Genomic DNA, 23,016 nt, shown 5'->3' on the forward strand with positions numbered 1-23,016 from the left:
ATTCTCTGTATGAACAAACTCAAAGGAAAATAAGTTGAAGTGCTTCAGGAGCACTCCTGTACCCAACTTTATGAATAAATGGAGAATTAGATTGAATCAAGGGATGTGGTCCTTGGATGGACCCTCCTCACCATCTCGTACAGAGACTGCAAGTTTTCCAGGTCAATGATGGTCAGGTCCATGTTGAGGACAGCATGGCGGATGTCCGTCATCTCGACGTGGAGGCTGGACATGAAGATACCGACGGCCTGGGAGCGCTTGCTGTCCAGCAGCTTGGCCACCTGTTGGCAGGAGTATGTTTGGCAACGGTCAACAGTGGCCATTCTACAGCTATAGCTGATGGACAATGTTGTTCATAGTTACAATGTCCATTTTTCATTCATCAAGGTTTAGAGGAAGCTGGTTAACTTCAAGAATATTGGGTATAAAGCTGTAGGCCATCAACAAAACAGTGAAAAGGGATTGCTCTCAATGAACATAGAGGATACAGGTTTCATTGATGTTTGCTTGAAATCCCTCCTTGTGACTTACTTGCTTCGTTTTGGGTTTGGTGTAGTTATCTGAGAGCGGCTTCTTCTTCTTCATTTCCTTCTTGCTGAACATCATCTCCAGCTCCTCTGGACTGATGGGGGGTTCATTCAGGTCTGTCCAAATGACATCCGTTCTGGGTTCAACAAACGAGGGCAGCACACACAAAAATGTTAATTCAGCATTGCCAATTTGTGATCTCAATTACAGAAGAGCAAGAACTTAGTGATATTGGAAGGCCTTGGGGAAGGATTAAAACAAACAAAAAACATAAAGGAAAAGTTCCACCACTAAAGAATGTTGTGATAGTGGGGAGGTTTTTGTCTTTAGTTCTAGGGACCAGCCATTGCTAAAATCTTTTTGTATCAAACCTTTTCCCTCACTATATAGGGCTCACACCCGTAAATACAATGGACCGTCCCAGACCCCTTCACAAATTCGTACCAAAGATACCAAAATAAATGAAGAAAAAAATTAATTAAAAATCAATGATGTAGTTTGGCAAAAAACTGAATGGCTGTAGATATTGAGTATGAATTCCTCTACTAATTGCATTTTGGTTGGAAGATGAAAGCTTTTCTGGTGGAATTTGAGGGGACTATATTTCATTGGGTACGTGTACGGAAAATGGGTGATATTTTGAGTGACAAGAACTCGTAGTCTGGCTTTGCGGACCCCTGGACAGAGTTTGAACTGAATTATCCACCCTGAGAATTTGATGGATGAAAGGGTATATCTAACTTATCCAGGTTAGTGAAGCTGAAACACCTCATTTCTCCCAGCTATTTTACAGAATTTTTTGAAATTTGATTTTTAACACACATCCCTATGGGGAAATATTTATGGGTGTGAGCCCTATAGAGGATGCATGCAATGTACACAAGTCTATGGGAAGTATTCATCCCATACAAACTCTAATGGTTTATGTTGATCTATTGTGTCAGATCTCTTCCTCCCTACCCCCTTCCCCTTCCTACTCCCCCCCCCCCCCCCTTACCTCTCTCATCTACCCCCCCCCCCTTACCTCTCTCATCTACCCCCCCCCCCCCCCCCCCCAACTCTGTTTGGCTACAACTTGTTTTCTTATTATGTTGTTGTGGTACAGATAGATCTTTGTACATAGCAGTCATCAGTACCACACAACTTTGAATGACTGTGTTATTTTAATGTATTTCTTTGTTTGGCTACCACTGAAACAGGTCAAAATTCATAAAGTTAGTCTGTTTGACAAAACAAATTCTTTTCAAGTATTTTGTAGGCAATAATGTGATGATGACACCCCCATAATCAAAGATTACTGCCTGCATCTAGGTATTCATCTTATGAAGAACTGATCAACACTACATTTTTATTTTCTTTTTTAACCTCAAAGGGCATGAGATTCAAAAGTGTCCCTTTGAGAAGCTTTATAACCCTTGAATGTGTAATTTCCCATATGATGTAAGTGCAAATATCATCAAAAACACATTTATGATGTTTAAAAGTCAAATGAGAAATATGACCTCCACTATAGAGGATGCATTCAATGTACACAAGTCTATGGGAAGTATTCATCCCATACAAACTCTGCTGGTTTATGTTGATCTATTGTGTCAGATCTCTTCCTTCCTACCCCCTTCCCCTTCCTACTCCCCCCCCCCCCCTTACCTCTCTCATCTACCCCCCCCCCCAACTCTGTTTGGCTACAATTTGTTTTCTTATTATGTTGTTGTGGTACAGATAGATCTTTGTACATAGCAGTCATCAGAACCACACAACTTTGAATGACTGTGTTATTTTAATGTATTTCTTTGTTTGGCTACCACTGAAACAGGTCAAAATTCATAAAGTTAGTCTGTTTGACAAAACAAATTCTTTTCAAGTATTTTGTAGGCAATAATGTGATGATGACACCCCCGTAATCAAAGATTACTGCCTGCATCTAGGTATTCATCTTATGAAGAACTGATCAACACTACATTTTTATTTTTTTTTTTAACCTCAAAGGGCATGAGATTCAAAAGTGTCCCTTTGAGAAGCTTTATAACCCTTGAATGTGTAATTTCCCATATGATGTAAGTGCAAATATCATCAAAAACACATTTATGATGTTTAAAAGTCAAATGAGAAATATGACCTCCACTATAGGGCTCACACCCGTAAATACAATGGACCGTCCCAGACCCCTTCACAAATTCGTACCAAAGATACCAAAATAAATGAAGAAAAAAATTAATTAAAAATCAATGATGTAGTTTGGCAAAAAACTGAATGGCTGTAGATATTGAGTATGAATTCCTCTACTAATTGCATTTTGGTTGGAAGATGAAAGCTTTTCTGGTGGAATTTGAGGGGACTATATTTCATTGGGTACGTGTACGGAAAATGGGTGATATTTTGAGTGACAAGAACTCGTAGTCTGGCTTTGCGGACCCCTGGACAGAGTTTGAACTGAATTATCCACCCTGAGAATTTGATGGATGAAAGGGTATATCTAACTTATCCAGGTTAGTGAAGCTGAAACACCTCATTTCTCCCAGCTATTTTACAGAATTTTTTGAAATTTGATTTTTAACACACATCCCTATGGGGAAATATTTATGGGTGTGAGCCCTATATTGCAGGCTACAGAAAAATATCATTTTATGAAAATTTTACATCCATGAATCTTAGTGTACCACTTTAACCCTAACTTACATGGGGGGGCATAGTGGCCCCCCCTCGACGAATTCCACGACCATTCCGCCGCGCAAATTTTTTTGACCGCACCGCCCGCTGACTTTTTCTTTCAAGTCTTGTGCAACTTTTGAGACCAAATTTGTCGCGCCCGGGCATACCGTTCCGTAGCCACGCCCCTTCAAAAATTGTCGTCAACCCCAAAATTGCTCAAAAACGTGATTTTGTGTACAAAGTCAATACAAATTGTGTTTTTTCAATTAATTCATATAAAGATTCATATTTTTAATTCTAATGGCTGAAATAAATTTATTTAGTATAATTATGCTTCTAAAGATGTGTATGACAAATTCTGCTGAAAAAAACAAAAACAACAGTTCGAAAAACAAAGAAATACATAAAAAATGATAAAACAATAAAAAACATAAGAAATTGATTTTGATATTGAATTTTTTTTATGCACAAATGTTTGGAATGTCACTAGGAATATTTACACCATAAATCAGCATTCCATAAGCTTTTATAAGCCAATTACAGATGAAAATGAGGTTTTTTGCATATATTTGCATAATTCATTAATTTAAAATAAAAAATGCAAATTTTTTGAAAATCTAACATTACAGTCTTGTAGATAACATCTGGCTTTATGTTCATGCAAAATTTTGCGGCGATCGCACAATCAATGGCAGAGATCTGAAGGGGGGGCCATAATGCCCCCCCCCCCAGGAATTCAAGCTTGCTATTAAAAATAGCCCTGTTTTATGAAGAGTTAAAATTGATTATATAGTTGATTTCAACTGTAAGTCTATGGCAGCCTGTGTAGTAAGAAAATTTACAATCGATTTTATCTTTTGATAAAACGGGGCCTAAGTTAGGGTTAAAGTTGATACAAGAGACATCATTACAACCACTACCCTTTACTACAGAAGCATGTGGTATTTTCTGAGTTTGGTGATGTTTTCGTGAATGAATACATAAATTTCACATTCCTCTTGGTGATATTGCCTGCTTGCAAAAAAGGCATACTGCCTGCTTGGACCTGAAAAGACTGAACAGTCCCATCCATTTTCAATAGAATAGTGTTTCATCAGATGTTTTCTTATCACAGCCATGCTATTGATTAAATAACATACAATCAAGCATGCTTTCAGCTCTGTACCTCATCCTCAAAGTAACAGATCATCAGAGATGTGAAGAAAAGAAGAAAACCTGAGTAGATGTCAAAAGCAAATATTTTCCTTGGAGTTGAGAAGCTATTAAGTAGACAAAGGGAACTTTGTCTAAAATCTCACCTATATTCTTACAATACTCATTCCCCGACCCTTTCCTATGGCTATTCAGCAGGTGACTATGTGCATTCGACAATGAGATGCGTAGTCATTCTGTATCCATTACCCCTATAATATTTCCTGCTGGTATATCTTTTTCTCTGTCACATAATTCCAGACTAAATGTCCTCTATGTGACTTGAAGGGCAAACCATTTACAGCACTTCCTACATTGTAGGACATGACCTAATTTTCTTTCCTCCCAGTACGTCAAAGGATTTTTTGGTTCCAAGGGAGTCAGTTGGGCATGTTGGTATGTCATCCTATCGGAGTCATGTTTTCCATCTTCTCGGGTAAAAAATTTTGCCTTGGCTGATGCAATCACGTGCCCGAAATGATGCCAATTATGCCACTCCTCCTGTATCGAGGACAGCCGTGGTTTTGATTTTCCCCCAATTTGAGCACTGGGTCAAAGGTTGTTGTGCAAGTGGGGAAAAATGTGCCTTAGATTCTCTTCTATAAAATTCTGAGGAATACAAAATGGGATTCTATCATGCCTGATGTATAATCCTGTAAACATAAATATATAATATATATCTTTATATCTATATATATATATATATATATATATATATATATATATATATATATAAATGAAATTAGGTTACATAGATTTGGAGGCACACCAAAATCCCATATCAACATAAAAATATGGCACGATTTCTAGGCTGTCAAGACTAAGAATCCATATTACTGTCTGTTGAAAAAAATTGTAAATGTTAGCTTGAGTTTATAATACTTTATATTTCAATGGAAACCTCTTGATGGTAACTAGCAAGACAAAGACACAATGATGTTATCATTCCCTTCATTAATTGTGGTGATTCCTTCACTATATCAGTATGAGAATTCATTGGAATATGGCAGTTTTACTTTTCTGTTATTACTATACCACAGAAGTGAAAAAAAATGTCTTTCACTGGAATGCTTGAATCAGTTTGAATAAGTTGTATTACATTCAATAAAAATGAAACAGTAGATGTTCTCTTTACAATGGACAACAATATCTGACTTACAAAACCACTTCCAATATTCACTTTCTTTCTTCGTTTTTTGTATAAATTTACGGAGGAGCAGCATTTTATTATACATAAACACGAATTATGGTCAGTAAATACAATCACTTAATGTATTTCAGAGAAAGGATTCTTTGCAAAAGCTCATATTCAACTGAAAGTTAAGCATTAAAATGATTTAACAAGGGTATTTGTTCCTAAAGTTTAATATTCCAAAGATGCAATATGGTCTATATTTCTGACTTCTAAACAGCAAGCTTGGAAATGACCAAAGTGATGACAAGTATGGCTATTCACAAAATTAAAAGATTTGCTGTTTCCATGTAACAGTATTTTTGGGGAAAATTTTCATTCAGTTGTGCTTTGTGCTGAGACCCACTGACTAAGAAACTTTCAGAACAAATTGGAGAAACATAGAACTGTTTGGAAATAGACATTCCAAATAACAATTCTGAGACTTCAAAACAAGAATGAATCGGGTTTCTTGTCCTCAAACTTACGAATTATTTCCTTGTCGGCTGGCAAGCTTGTGCATCTGTATTCTGTTCCAGTACAGGGGTTTCATTGGCACTTTGGGTTCAATTACTGGTTTCTTTGGTCCTGACTGTTTAGTCCGCAGAGCATGCCCCGGGAATGGAAGAGATGAACCTGGTATGAGTGGAGGTGCTGGCGGCGGTGGTGGAGGACCCGATCCCGAAAATGGCAACGGAGGAGGTGGAGGTGGGGGTGGGCCAAAGCCTTGAGGGAGTGGAGGTGGGGGTGGCAGCGGTATATGGTTCATCCCCGGTGGAGCAGGTGGAGCTGGCACTAGGGGCACCGACTGTGGCGCTGGAGGTACTGGTGGTGGTGGTGGTGGTGGTACCGGTGGCACAACTGGCGGAGAGGCGCCCTCCGAGAGTTGCGACGGGCCCTCCTGCGGGGACGTCTGGGTGAACTCGCTGTGCCCCTTGTGCCGCGACGGTTTCTGGGAGAGGTCCTGCTCCTGCGAGAACTCCTCAAATTTGTCGATATGCTTCTGCAGGGCTTGCCGATTGATCTCAATCCTGTCAGTCTCCACCGCCACATCCACAGACTGTTTGTTTAAGTGGTTGAACTGTTCAAGCTCTAGCTCTTGGAGTCTGTGCTTTACATTTTCTAACTGTTCCTCCAATGAGCATATCAGAGTTGCATGCTGACCTCGCATATTAAATACTTCCAGGTCATGTTCCGACTGCAATTTAGAAAAAACAAAACAAGATACTCGGAATCCATGATAGCAAGTCGTGAGGTATTGCATAGACAATGCGCTTTTAACATTCTAAAGTACTTGATTTACGATATTCTGCTGCAAAAAATATCTATATATATCCAAAGAATATCTATCATAACATTAAACCTAAAGACTACACCTTTCGAAGGATTCACTCTTCTCTCTTTAAGGTTTACAAGAATGCAACAGATGCTGTGAGACTGCTAAACATTGAAGACTCTTCTATCAGTAAATAAAATAGTTGGTCTAGTTGGATCAGAACAGCAGCTACATGGCGACACATCCTCAGTAGAAGGAGGAGCAAAAGTAATGAACAAGCAATACATCAGGGAGTGATAATTCAACTCTATTTCAGTTCAATATCTCAAGAAATATAATCATCATATTGAACAGATAAATTAAGAATAATATGCAGCTAAAGGGTGCAATGATGCTTGTTCATTAAACACAAAAGATATGAATAAAGAATAGCTGGCATGATATTGAAAGATTTTTACGGTCACCAAAGAAACAGAATATAACTGAAATCACTGTTTGGTATGCAATTGGCAAACAAACCAAACCAAATGAAGCCGAATGAGAGAAGACTGAGATGGATGGCGATGGAGACTAGAAAATGTTACGCACCTGAAGACGTTCCACGGTCTGCTTGTGCTCCCGTTTCAGCCCCATGACCAACTGCTGGTGCTCTGTGATGGGTGAAGAGAGAAAAGTTGGAGACATGCAGTCACTCTAAAATCAGGGCAGCCATGAAACGTAAGTGGGCCAAACACAGGTCCCCCTGTCTCCTCCCATGAAGGACCAACCATCACCATTACCTCCCTCCTCCTCCTCCTCCTCCAACTACTCCGCCCTCCTCCTTCTACCTCCCACTTCTCTGCACACAAGGTCACATGACTTTCATCAATAAACATTCTTTCATGCCTCTGCCGTCAGTAGAATGGCTGGCACTTCCAATAATGGCCTACTTTCATGAAAAGCCCTCCTGCAAGAGCATACAGATTTTTTGCTTTCTTAAAGTGAGTGTGCAGTTTTCATCAAGTTTTTGTCAAGTTTTAATCTTATTTCGTTAATCTTATCGAAACACATGATACACATTTTCATGATGATCACTCAGAGAAAAACATGTTCTCATATCAAATGACATAGATATTATAATTTGCTATGGAATAAATCATTCATCATATGTTTGAATTTCAATATCTTTGTTGGAGCTGATACAGAGAATCACAACTCCAAAGCTTTCAAAGTCTTGCACATTTGTCAATAGTCATCACAAAATCCCATCATGTGATTTATGTGTGATACCTATTGCCTTCGCACCTCCTGAGATTAAAAAAGAAAAGAAAAAAGAAGAATTAATTTTCTTTCCCTTACAATATATCATTTGCAATCGACCATTATTTCTTTCTTTACAGAAAACCACATTTGGAATAACCATTGAATTAATCTCATCTAACTTTTTGAATAGATAAAACCAATTAAAAGTGAAATGAAATGTGCAGGGCATTGTTGAAGTCATGTAGGAGGTGAATCAAGAATTCAAACAAAACAATACCCCAAACAATAATTTCATGAATTTGAGAAATACCCCCCCCCAAATAAAAAACAACTCCCCGAGAGCTATCGTATATGCCATGACTTAGTTTCAAAATTTTTCTCAATATCATTGTTATTTATCTATTAACCATGATAAGACATTCAAAGATAGACCCTCATAAACAAAACAAAGGACAATTAGAATAGATTATGTACCATTTGACTATTTTCCCCAACACTGTATCTTTAAAGCATCAGAGGAAATCGCCATGTGAGCTGAATGACGACAACAGTCTATTCTCGAGATGTATCAAATTTGTTTACCAGGTCAAACAGGTTGGCAAATGATAGTCTGACAGTGATACCTGAACTGCTTCCAGACAAAACAGCTCCGAATACCACTGATAGGTGGGCGTCAACTACGGTTCTGCTTCAATATCACTTCACCTCCCCCACTCCCTTCCCCTTCCCCCCCTCAAAAAAAAAAAAAAAATTGAAAAGGGCAATCTCACTGACAGGATGAATACAAATCCATCTGGGGAAGTTTACATTAACCTTTATCAAGTTTGTGCAAATACTTGGCACAAATAGCAGATTCTTAAAAGTCACACAAAGGATGTAAAAAACCCTAGATATGATATCAGTGGTTTTGCTTGGTGGTGCTTTTACTGCTCAGATGGTTTCTGGTACAAGGTAAACCTGGTACAACTGGTACAAGGTTTATGTAATTGTAGGGATTGCCAACTTTACAGTCTCCTTTTCTATGTCCTTCAAGAATCAAACCAGGTACCCTTATATTCTCCTAATCTTTTTTCCTTTTTTTACAAAAACAAATGAACAAATACAAAAGATAAACAAACTTGCTGTGACTTTTCACAAACTCTATTAAAATAACACATCTTGGATAGCAGCATTACACTTCAGGCTTTTTCATCTTCATTTCAGGTACTGTATTATGCCATAGATTTAGCGAGTCTAAGTTTTTGCAAATCAGGACTTCCTGACGATATCGCGAGTGATTAAATTTTCTATCGTTGAGTACATTAAATACTGAACAGAGAAATGTATGTGTACACGTCACATTCGTGTCAAGATCAGAGTCAATATCTTCGTGTTTTTACATTTGTGAATATGACCTGACTCACAAAATTCACGAAAATAAAAAACCTTGCCAAATATTCAGTGTATACAGTAAACGTGTGTGTGGTAGCTCTCACTCACTAAAAACATATCACATTATGAAAAAAATATCACATATCACACCATGGAAAAAAATTGTAATGTGTCACAATTTTTTGAGATGGCATAACAGTAATATTGGTAGAGCCCCCGCCCCTGTGAAAACATGCTAGTCCTCTTTCAACTTATTACTATCTCCAGTGAAATTTCTTCACATATGAATATACATAAATATATTTGATCTATATACTGTAAAGCTGTTATTTAAGCGTACAGATAATTTCGCGAATTCTGTAGAAGGTCACAGACATTTTTGCGAAATGTTGTTTTCGTGAATTGACATTACCGGTAATGCTATCTTGCATGCATTGTTACTCTCGTGTATAGCAACATTTTTGCGTGTTGTTAAATTCGTGATCCAACTGTAATTCGCGAAAATCGCGAAAATTAAACCCTCGCGAAAATAACCACTTATGCAGTATACAAACACACATACATATAGGCATGTTTTTACGTAGGGGTATGCTACAATGTAGGAAGCTCTTTCTCGGCTTATCAACTAGACCCGCTACGGCAGTACACCATTTTATGACCAAGAGGCAGGATAAAGCTGCATCAGATTCTGCGTAGTTCTCACAACTGTCAAAGAGTTCACTTCTGGTCATTTGGAACTGAGTCTTCTTTATTTTTTCATGGAGCTCTGGCCACCTGGTATGCCCCTGTAATTGTCTCCATCACGAACTTCTCGCTTGTAATTGCACCAGTAAGCACAGTCATGAAAATGGGTGTAGGGGCGTAGGGAGCCTTATCAAAGTTAAGGGGGGACGGAAGTGAAGGGGATCAAAACAGAGTTAGACACATAGACAATACAATGATGTTGTTGAATGCACGTCACGGGTGCAAGGCATGACATCCCCTGTGACTTGGGTTGGGGCAGCTAGAGAACCCTGCAAAGCAGAGGAATTCTATATGTTCTCCGGTGCGCTCTCTGGTTCATATCAGAGAAAATTTCAATGAGGCATATATGTGCACAGGTTACATTCACACCAGTCGTGCGCCAGTGTTGTAGCTTGGCTGTGGAAGGTCTAATTTCAGATGATGCTGTGCATACAAAGCTGATATCCAGGGTGTAAGCACGTAAATAATTACTTCACTGAGTCGAGTATTCCCAGAACATGACCCCAGAGGGTATCCAGTGATATTAAATTCAGTGTAAGTCCGCTGACCTGGCCATCTCAAGTGAATAGCAATGGTTCCCTATCTTTAATCTTTCTCCTTTTTTCTAATCACATAATGGATCAAGACAGTACAGAACACATGAAGAATAGACTTTACAACCTACAGTTCTTTACAAAAAGTTTGTCCCTGATGTTACAAATGGGAAGCTTTCTTTCACATTCAAATCTCCATGGTATTTCAATAGTAAGAAGTTCAAATTCAAACACTTTTGAAATATCATTATGAATTATTCCTCTGTACTATCTGAAGCTCCCATGTCAATGTACGCTGAATAACTCAATTTTGATCAGTAATATTGTTTTTGCACACAGTGGTCAAGAATGGTGGTCAAGAATAAACTAACTTCGAGGATAAGCTCATGACTATGCATGGGTGCAACTGTCACATGGTCCCTTTCATCACAAAATCTGTAATTTTTGTAATCTTGTGACAAAATTATTTTTTTTTTGATAAGTGACAATGTCAATTTTGTCAACAACATAGCAATGAGATGAAATTTGATGTTGTAACTTCTCAACAAAAAAAAAAAAAAAATCAATTTTGCCACTAAATTACAGATTTCATGACTAAGGAGATGTCACAAGAGATGTCTCTGCAACCAGCTGCAGACTGGAAAGGGTGTCCAAAAAAACTGAACATGTTTGATTCTCTTGTGACTCCACCGAGACTCAGGAGTCTACATTTTAAGAGGGGTTGCGCAGACATCGCGGCGACGTCACGGAGACATCTCTGCGGCCACTCCGCGACCAGGGAGACTCAAGATGCCACACGGTCGCCGACTAGTCTCCAGCCCAATGAGACACCCACTTCACCACATAATAGAGATGAGACCACCAGCATAAAAATGAGCATCAACTACCAAGTGCATTTAAAGGCCAAGTTTAATGGCCAGATTTACAATTTCCATACAATGCCATCCTTTCATAATGACCTGCATTACTCTCCTTACCTATACGCACCAAAATTGAAGTTAAAATGCAAGTGCACTTAAGGTGAAGTTTAATGGCCACTTTTTTCCAATTTCTACAAAGTGCCATAAGCTGATAAAAATTCATGTTAGCATCATGTGGTGTAAGTATCATGCGGTGCAGTATATGCCAAATTTGTGATTTTGTGTTTGCCAGGGTGGACTTCTGTTTTTTCCCATGTTTTGAGAGTTCTTTGAAAATGTGTAATTGATTGCAATATTCAATATTTGTTTTATATCACATTGTTCTTCAAATGGCAATAAAAATATTAGTTTTTCCACCTGAGACTTTTTAGAATTCTTAAAGAATATTTCATTTCCCATGAAATCATATCATGCATGGGATAGTTTACTTCACAGGCGTAATGATGGTGGAGTGATATACCCACCATGCAATCATGAATCTATTTTTGTCAAGACTCAATAATGATTTGTGAAGGATGAACAGAGCCTGGAACCCTGAGACAGCTTTTCAATTTCATTTTGAATCAATATTTACTGCATTCCTTTCCGAGCCTGTCCATTACAAAAAAAAAAAAAAAAATCAATACAAATAATTCATGCATTCTGTACATGATAAACACTTCTGACTTTTAATAGTATATTGATACATGGGGCCAGGAATTATGATTGAAGTACTTGGTGAGAGTACACAAAATATTTCATCGTATAATTATTCCAGTCAATTGAGGTTTAATAAAAGTTTGTTTTTAAAGAAATATCTAATATCTGGTTCGAACTTGCCAGCAGACATACATTGTATCTATCATCTTCTTTTGCATGGATATGGCACACAGAATGAAAGCTTTGTCTGGATTGGGTTATAAGAATGATGAGAAATTTAATCTATAACCTCATCAGGAGTCTCCTAAGATATATTTCTTTTCTTGCTTTTGGCATCAATGATGAAGCTAAATATATCACATATATTTGATTACAACTGTGACCCACACTTGCTTTTGTTCCCTAGCAAATTTAGTGATCTGTATTAGACACCTTGAAATCTTATGAAAACACTTCAACACATCAAAACCAAAAAAAAAAAAATTGTCTCAACATACGACATATATGTACATGTTTGAATTATATAAACATATGCAATCTTATTTGTCATTTGATTGTAATAAATTACATTTTTAATGACTATTCAGGCAAACCTATGTCTAGATGATGTTTTGCCCCCTCCACACAAAACTACATGATTGTCGTACACACCCCACTTTACAGTTTAAATCTACAGCAATTCATATTTTGCCAGCAGTGGCTGTATTTGGCTACTCATTCTCGATAAACACAATATCCAAATGTATTCAATCATCCGTGAAGTGTAGAAAATTCCACCTCTCGATCAAAGTTTACGAGCAAAAAAATACACGAATACAAACTAAAGAGTCTGAAGACCAGTGTGGATGTCATGGCGGTAAAGTTTGCATTTTACACAATCCATCTTTAATCAATCTACTCATGTCAGGCTGGTGGGAAAATACCAGAGGCACAAAAACTGTCGCGTCTTTTGCGACACTGCACTCCGCAGCCAATGTACACAGAGGAAATGAAATGTCTAATTACACCAACCACTCCCTCGCACGAGCAAACCCTTGATGTCTATTGATTGCAGTGCGGACTATCAATAAAGTTGGAGTCGATTGCCTTTATAAAGCCTCTGCGTCTGGTGGCATGACTCTTACTGTGACTCTGACCATAGCCCATTCCTAATTGAGATCATATGTCGCTAGCGCGCAGGCCTCATCTGATTAGGGGGAAATTAGATTTCTGGTTCAGTTCTCCCGACAATGACGAAGTGTAACACAATATTCGACGGCAACTTTAGCATCACTTGATGAGCAAAATGAAACTGGGCAAATACATATCCATTTCATTGTGGCAAAATTGTGGCTGATCAGATAGTGGTATTAATCAAATTTACATTCAACGATTTCATTTCATATCAGAAAAAAAAAATCAGCCATCTGAATTTTGTTTCTAGTTCTGTGACAGATCTTGTGATCATCACAATACTAACACAGTTTCTCAACTGATGTTGATATATACCACAATGATATTTCTCCCTATTTCACTTGATATGTATAAAATCTAAAGTAATTTTTGCAGTTGTTCTTAAAAACTGACTATCTTTAATTCTTACAATGATTGTAAATCACCTTATTTTAATGTGATATTTGCTTAAAGAACTGTTTGTGATATGAATTTGAATACAGTTATAATTCATTTTTTTCATAATCCCTGTTTCAAGATAATACATCATATATTGTAGTACAGTTACATCCATGTTGTCGTAAGCTGTATGATGCATTGAGATTATTCAAATAATATTGCAGAGTACATGGATACCACTCTATGATAGTCAGAAGACTTGTCAATAGTATTATTAACCTTCTTATCATTCATAGATACCATTTTCAATATCTCCATTTTCATTATCATCACAATTCACTATTACTATCATAAAACATCACTATATCCATCATCATCACATTGTTATTAATGTTACAATCAGGATAGCTAGCCTTTTCAATAACACTAATGTAGTTTCCATTTCCATCACACGTACAGACAGGATTATTCTAATTTCTTTGTAGTCTTCTTTGCAAGATTCTACTCTGAACATGCATACATAAAATTCATGATTTTTTTTTTTGACAAATGATGAAATCATATATTGAAAAGATATAGAAAAGAGACATGTCGTAAAAACATTCTCTCATTCTCAACGATTTGACACCATCTGCAGACACGCGTCTTCATCGTCGGAGACGCGCGAAAATGAGAAGCGACACATTCGGCACGGTGACATTTATGGCGAGATACGATACGGCCCTGATACTGTTTTGGCAGATGGATTACTTACAATGTGCATTAACTCGTTTGGTTGGATGTGGTGGGCTGTCTGCATTCTGTGTACATTGTACACAATATTCATCTTGGGGCTTTTTTTTTTCTCACCATCATAGTGGAGGATGCATAGCAAATTCTTGAAGAGAACCTGAGTGTAGCCCTTAGATGCAGAGTTGCCACTTGGTAAGCCTTCACAACTTTCCACTAAACTTCATGTGAAAGTGAGAAATGCGACAGCTGAACTATTGAGACCAACGTGTATGAATGATATATGGCAAAATTATTTTTATCAAGCAATTCATTATTCCCAAAGGTCAGGTGCATCTTTCACTGTCACTACTATGGAAACTAGTCTTCCCTTGACGAAACAGCTTATTTGATACACCAGCTTCTCACTTTCAATATTACCACTGCGGGCAGATTAATCACAGATTTACTGAGAAATTAGTAAAAATACTGCCAGCAGAAACTGTACACTGCTAATTTTGTCAATCCTCTTATATTACATTTGAAGGAGGCACTTCTCTTTATCATTTTATAAGCTATCATAGAAATAATTCCTCTCAGAAAAATCATGTGCTAACTTATGGCTCACCCTTCCTTCAAAGGATAAGCCTTGAAGATTTTACTTTACAATCAGTAGAAGTGGCCTTGGTATTCATTTTTTTCTTTCATAGTTTTAGTTATAGGAGGTCCACTTCATCTTGAACATCACAAGATTATGAGATGAATGTTGTGACATGTTTGCCAAACAAGATATTATTTTGATTTAAAATGAGTTCAGTTTCATCTTCCACCTCTATGCAAACATAGCTAACATCATCCTGTTACCTCCTTGTGACAGGAAACCTCCAGTGAAGGATCGTAGTTGCATTCAAACTGGTTTAGGGGTCTTTTTTTTCTTCACAGTTCAACAGCATTGCCATAATTATCATTCTCGTCATTTGGAGAGTTGAGTCAGGGGGAAAAACGTCGGAGAATGGCCGGCAATAAAAGTCACATCGCAACTGAATGGACACTCATTAAGCGAGGTGAGAGTCTACTGATCCAGCAGCAATATGGCTAATCATCCACTCGAAAAAGAGGCACGCTAAAATTTTCACACCACACTGCCAGGCACCATCCCGTCGGGATTCGCCTCCATTTGAATCAATGATGAGATTTTTTTTTTTTAGAAGCCAAGAATTTACATCCGGCACTGTATGACCATGCACTTAATAGAAACACACAACTCTTTCTCTCTGTGCTAAACACACATGCACACACACACAAACACAACAACAGCCAAGCACAGTTACTGGATTAAGCTCATAGTCACTGGATACCAACCAGCATTAATTGTTGAGTCAGATGAAACTGCCTATCATTTAATCTCATACATGTTTGTCACAGCTAATGACTAATATCTCTACCTTAAAATGCAATGCTATGAATCTAGTCCATTCTATTAGCATACTACACTTATTCTTCTTGTGCAAAAATTTTCACAACATTTCATATATGATTTTGCTGTGATGTACATATTACAACTAAGAGTTTTTGGATCCTAAATTCTATTTACATACATGTATACTCACTTCTACTCTGACAAGTATCATAGTATTTCAATAATGAGGTCTGTAGCCACTATAATAGCACAAATGCAGTTTATAAAACTTGGATATGAAATATACTTGTGAACCAGAAATATTTCTCATGAAAGCAGTCCAATTAATTCTTGTATAAAGTTATCTTTTGTGCATTTGGTTTGCTCTGATTAACTTAAAACATGATTGCTATCTAAATTTCCTCCAGATATGGTGTGAAATGAAATGTAAACTTGGCAGACACGGTACAAAAAAAAAACAAAACACTCACACACACATACCAGAGAGCTACCTGAGTATATAAGTATGATCTACCTCACTATGCTGAATATAAAACCAAGGTCCTAAGGATATTTTCCAAAGGTGTGTGTTCTTTAGCAGCTAGCCCTAGCTAACAAGACTCACGGCAGCCTAAAACACATTTATATGTCACAGGGCAAAATTCTGGTAAATGAACACAATATGCCAATGTCTCCCCGGTACACAATAACAAGAATCTCAAGCAGAGCACAACCCATGACAGTGCTTAAAATTCTCCTTGTAAAAGACTTTATCCTATTGTGCCAAATCATAATCATGAGCACATTAATCCCAAAGGACGGCGGGCTAGACGCTAATACCTCGCACCCCTTTAAGAGCTAGCAGAAACTACCATGGTATTGTAAACTTGAATCGAAATGCATGTTTTGTGCAAGTGTATCCATGCAAAGTACAGGTGGAAAAAAAAAATCTCAACTACCTTGCACATCGTTCTTAAGAGTTTAATCGCATCTGCACAGAGGCCGACTCTAATGCAGTCATTTCCTCTAGTAGAGCCCTATTCGTGCAAAGGTTGAGTGGTTTTTGAAGGCCCCCCTTTTTTACTTCGGACATGTCTTTCTCGCATTTCACGGAGTGAGACCCAAAGGTGACAACACTAATCTTAATGCCCTCAGTCTGTAACAGCCTTCTAATTGATGTACCCTCTCTTCATGAATCCCCCTATAATGGATTCCCATACAAATTTACAGTATAAAGCTTTAACCTCTCCTACTTTTAGGATGGTGATTTTGCATCTGTACATTTTCCCCTGCGTATCAAATGTAAATGCACGTGTAGTTATTCCTCGTTATGAAATATGGAGTAAAAAGATATTCCTCAACAGTTTTTCAAGTATGTTTCCTTATTCTATTGGAGGTTGTGAGAGACATCAAATTGCAGTACCTTCAATCTGTTCAGCCATGATAAGTATGAACGTAATGCCAAGTATACTTCATAGTTATAGCTGTGTCTCTTCAGCCTTGGCCATGACATAAATTTGAATTTATGTATTTTGGAGGATATTTTTTTGGAAACTTATCAAAGCAGAAATACTCAAGTGGACAGTTGACTAGAAATGATGGTAATTTTGAATAGATACCTGTGAATAATAAGGCCTTTTTTCACCTAAAAAAATGATAACATATGAAAAAAGAAAGAAGCTTGCTGTGGATAAAGTATCATCTTGCTTACAATATCACATTTTCTCCCTCTGTTATCACTATATTTATGAACAAAATAAGGTAACTACATCACCAGCGTGATCACAGTTGGGGGTGACAACTGCAATATCTGCCAAATTTAATAACAGTGAGTGAAGGAAGTCCACAGCTTTGATTGCTTGTTTCATTTATGGAGTTAGAATTGACTCCTGTCATAAACTTGTGGGCAGAATGATTATTTCCGATCAATATTTCAGAGTAGAAATTGATTCTTCAAGCAGCACGTTTCATTGGGTGAAGTGTTAGAATGTTGCAGGGAGAAAGTGGCGAGTCAAACAGCTCATAAAAATTTCATCTAGCACAAATTCTGTGCAGCAAATGCGGTTTTCTGTTCCAAGTCAATATTGGTTTCTAGCATATGACAAAGTCATGGAAAATCTTGTGAAGGTCATAACCACCAATAAACTGAAACTGACAGGAGCAAGTGTCAAAATAGATTGCATTTCTGTATATATATATCTGAGTGTCATGTGTTTTTAGGTCAAACAAGGAGGATGGCCACCAGAATGGCTACCAAATATCTTGAAAATCTCAAAACCCTCAAGGATGCAAGAGTTGAATCAGCCAAATTCAGACTCAGCACACTCAAAATAGGTTAAACTCATCAATTTATTTTCAATGTATTCACCATTTAGAAGGAAATTCTCATGTATTATTGGAATTGTAATTTTTGGTGGCCATCTTGGATATCTCAAGACCCTCATGGATGGAAAAGTTGCATCATCTAGATTCGGGGTCAGCACTCTTGAAATAGGGTAAAACAATTAAAAACAAAACAAAACATCAGGCAGATAGTAAAACAAAGTTAGGCCCAAAATCTGACTTTGGCATTCAGACTACAGTACAGTCACAAGTTGGAAAATTTGAGTTTCAGTCAGCAAGAACTTGAGATATCTGCTCAGATATGAAATTGCTGTTGACTGTCGATATCGTGTCATAATATATCATTGCGCAAGCCAATGCATGGTTCCATCATGAGCATGTATTGTGTTAATATTGTATTCTGGCTACATGTATGTAAAGTTCCATGGCATGACATTCTAGTGCAAAAAAACATACCCACGCATGCTAATCACATGATCACCCCTGTGCATATTGCACACCCGGGATAGCGCTGATGGATTTTCGTTATCATTGCTATTTTTAATGTCTATGCGTAGCAGCATGGAGGAGAAAAATCATGAACTTGATAACTTGATAACATCATCATTATTAAAGCAGGTGTAAACATGCTCTCATCATGGCAGTCGAGATTATCATACATTACTTTTCCAAAAACTCATTTTGCCACCCCAAAAACATACCAAATATGCTATAAACATACTAGCTCTGATACCTAGCAGATTTGGTAAGCTTTGATGTGATATTTGGGCTCATGGGATGGAAAAAAAAAATGAAATAGAAGCTCTCACAGATGATTCCCCCACCCCCCTGGGATAAAAATCCACAGATTTACCAAACATCCCCAGAACCTGGGGCACCTAAACCCTCCATTTCTACCTCAATCTAATCTGATATTCAAAACACTGTAACACAATCATCATAGACCGAATAAGATTACAGAAATTTTGGCAATTTGGGTTGATTTTTTTCGGAAGCCTAATTTACAAAATCTTCCAGGTGCCTAAAATAAACTAATTGCAAAAAGGTCAGACGTCAAAGCGATGTTTATAGAAAAAAGAAGATAAAAAGAAAGTGGATTGCCACACTTGATATGATGTAAGGCTGGAATGGAAATCTTGAGGGTGCTCAGCTGACGTGTAGACTTAAAGGGGCTTTAGGAGTCAATGAAACTTATTTCTCCTACATACAATAGCTCATCTCCTCAGTGAAAATATAACGCCTATATAATAATGCCCTTCTAATCAAAGCCATAAAGATTAAAAGTATTGTTTACCATTGGGAGCAGTGATTTAAAAGATTAGAGTTATCACCTTTTATGCATATGTGTAGGTCAATTGTATCACAAAACATCCTACCATATAAAAATTTTGCAATTAAGCTTCAAATATTACTTGGAGATATCCCTATTTTTCTCAATAAACCATAACTGTAGATGGTTTATTCTTGAAACAATTTTATCATTTATCTATTGTTCACATTTTGAATATTTAACAACACTTAATCATGTATATTGACTAGCATTCTAATACAATGGTTGTTTCTATCCCTAACTCACTTTTTAAAACTTTTTTTGAAGCACTGAAGCTGGGTTTTTATTTCAGCTGCAAATGGTGAATAATGCCTATAAGCCTGATATGAAAATCATGCAAAAAATCAGGTCTGGCTTTTCCTTGACAATATATATTTGTATTCATGTGTATATGTGTATGTATGTACATCATACAAAAACTGTTGAAATAGATTGCAGACTGAAATTTGCAAGCATTTAAAATCAAAACAAATTGACAATGCAACATTGTAGAACTAACAGAGCACAGAATGTAACACAGAATTCCTGACACAACTTTCGATTTGTAAGCTCAGTACCGGTACTAAAGATAGAAGGAAACATAACATGACTTTACACTATGTACCCCTTTAGATACAAAAACCACTGACACTGTCAGTCACTCCCATGGAGGACGACCCCAATCCATTGTTTATAAAACAATAAGGGATGGATTGTTCCTCAGCCTTTGTAGGTTTCCTTTCACAGACAGTCAAACAATACACCGAACATATTTCTCATAATTCCAGTCACGTCTCATTTGTGCATTTATGCATTGAATGCATTGATCCACGTGCTCAACCAGTCATCGTCCCATCCAGTCTCCCCCTCCCCTCTCTCACATGAAGCGTGCTCCCCCCCCCCCCATGTGTCATCATTTGACAGCAACATTAGGATACCATTCTTACAACATATTGGCTTTATGGAATGGCCACGTTGAGGCTATTGAAAAAGAGAGCGAGAGACAGAGGGAGATTGGGAAAGAGAGGGTGAACACACAATCCATTTTATATGAGTCACTCGCACTACCGACACGCTAGTATAAAAATACAGTCGTCATTTCCCCTTCTTTTCTTTTCATACACAAGCTTCTGTGGGGCCTTATGTAGAATCCATTCATCAACCTACTATACTTGAAGATGGGTAGTGTAAGATACCGGTAGTGCCCCATAGATTGAACATAGACATATATTGTACACATCTATGTCTGGCTGAAGAAGACGTTGTGGAAATTGGCATCCCAAACACAGAAAATTTATTGGCAGATATGTCTCTCTGAAACGCTGTATCATACAACAGGTTGGAAGTCCCTTCCTTCTTGGAAAAGGTTCAGGTAAAATGTTCCCTCACCTGCAACTACAGGTTTTATGTCTGATTCATATATATAGCACTACGATGTAGGATGAAATAATGCAGTGTACATGTGACATCCATTCTGTCTTTGTTATATGAATGAGAATGGAGTGTTAAAAGTTGGCTTGTTCAGACAAATTAACATTCAAAATTCAACAAAAATAAAAAATGATTATGAGGGTAGATGAAAAGTTCAAGTTACACACTCTAGTGTGTCATTCTTGCCAATGCAATGTGTAGCAGCAGTGATCATGATGCATGGTATCATCAAACATTTCTGTAAATTCTAACAGAGCTCTGTACCATCTGAACATATCTTGGTCCTAAAACATACAGCTTGTTTGACAGCAATTTATCATCTGCCATGCAGAAGGGCTCTAAGCCTTGAGCTCCATTAAAAAACAAACAAACAAACAAACAAATTACACAGAAAAGTTGGTTAAATTATATGAAAGAGCTTTCTAAACTCTGTCGAATGATGTCACAAACCGAAATTCTATTTGATTTTGGGCCAAAATTTCATGCTAGGGCCCTTCTGCCTGGAAGGCGATGAAATGATGGCTAACTGAAGGCAGTGAATTTGCCATTCAGATTATATTCGTAGCTGAGCATTAATGGGATATTGATGCATTATTAGGATTACAACCATTGATCGGGAAGAGTTTTGTTGTTGTTTTACTGTTGACTGTTGTACAAATTATTGTACATCTGCATGTCATTACTGCATGTGCACAGCGGTACCACATCATTTACTTGTCGTGTGTGACAGTTGCTGTAGACTTGGCTATATACTGTGTAGTAAACAGATATTGGCTTGAATGAATCGCATCAAACCTTTCCAACTATCGCACAAAGTCATGAAATTTCCAAGATCTAAATGACTGTTGATAGTGGTGGTACGAAGATTTTGTTTTCATGTACATGTGTGTGTGTGTGTGTGGGGGGGGGGGGGGTGGTGTTGGGAAATAATACAATTCAGCCACAGAACACCTCATGGAATGCTCTTTTTCACAAAGGTGCTCTTTCCTTCCCCAATGCTTTCTGCTTGCTCCCCCCCCCCTTTCTCAATTAGAAAACAACAACATCAAAATGAGCCATTATGAAAACACGGGGGGTGACAGAATTGGAGAAAAAGAGGCCCTGTACAGAGCTTCTGTACCCTGAGTAGTGTCGAATACCGCATCTGAAACACCCAGAATGGCTTCTTGGATGCTATTGAAATACTGACATTCACAATGCACAGCATAATATGCTATGAAAATGAAAAAAAAAAATAAATCTACATATTTTGATAGTTTAGCCCTCAGTGATTAAGAGAACATCAATGCTTGTGTATTGTGCTACTAAAAAAAGGTTCATTTCAAGGCATGAGACTTTGACACTTGAACTCTTTGTGCGCCACGGTGTAAAACCCTGCGTGCCACATTCTGCCGAGACTGCAACACTTGAACGCTTCTGGAAAACATTATGTTTTTCAAAGCCAAGCAACTTTGTATAGAAGTGTCCATGCTAGACATGCAGTACAGCAAAGTTGTAGAGAAAATTGCAAGCTTCGCCTTGATGTTAATGACAAAGCTATGGATATATTTCTTGCAAATGGCCAGAATTCAAAACTTAACCCCATAACAGAATGCAAAATTATATTCATGGTCATAATTACATATTGCATTTGTACTTTCAGAAATAGGTCTGTGAGGCATGACATTTACAACGACAAAACCTCGACGGAAAATCAGCATTTACTCGAAAAATCCCTTTGGAACACTGTCACCATGCATCGCAAGATACAGACGCGTGAGGAACGAAATCACGTGTGATGCTTTCAATGCACTGTGGCATATTGCGATAATTTTATTGATCTGTTTATGCAAAACTGTGCATTTGAGCAAGATATGTTAAGTTGGCAAGCCGCCGACTCAAACAGGCGTGAGAACGAAGCACACAAAGAAATAAAAAGATAACAAAAGATCCTCAGCCAGCCCTCCAAGTCTCCGCAAAATATCACTTAAGGACATCAGTTATCATGTGAAATTCACATGATGGCAGTCTA

General features: G+C 37.6%; 1 protein-coding gene across 1 annotated transcript in view; it reads right to left on the reverse strand.

Moving 5' to 3' along the window:
* The window catches only part of LOC139723242 (uncharacterized), a 56,158-nt gene that overhangs the window by 14,044 nt on the left and 19,098 nt on the right, over nt 1–23,016 (reverse strand). The window contains exons 5-8 of the mRNA XM_071634500.1: nt 7,404–7,465; nt 6,028–6,737; nt 532–664; nt 132–281 (exon numbers count right to left, since the gene is read on the reverse strand). Of these exons, the coding sequence (XP_071490601.1) occupies nt 132–281; nt 532–664; nt 6,028–6,737; nt 7,404–7,465 (1,055 nt within the window). The remainder of the gene's footprint in view (nt 1–131; nt 282–531; nt 665–6,027; nt 6,738–7,403; nt 7,466–23,016) is intronic.

The sequence above is a fragment of the Diadema antillarum genome, unplaced genomic scaffold, assembly GCF_040938485.1.
Source record: "Diadema antillarum isolate AM-2024a unplaced genomic scaffold, OU_Dant_1.0 scf00000183, whole genome shotgun sequence".
Classification (NCBI taxonomy): domain Eukaryota; kingdom Metazoa; phylum Echinodermata; class Echinoidea; order Diadematoida; family Diadematidae; genus Diadema; species Diadema antillarum.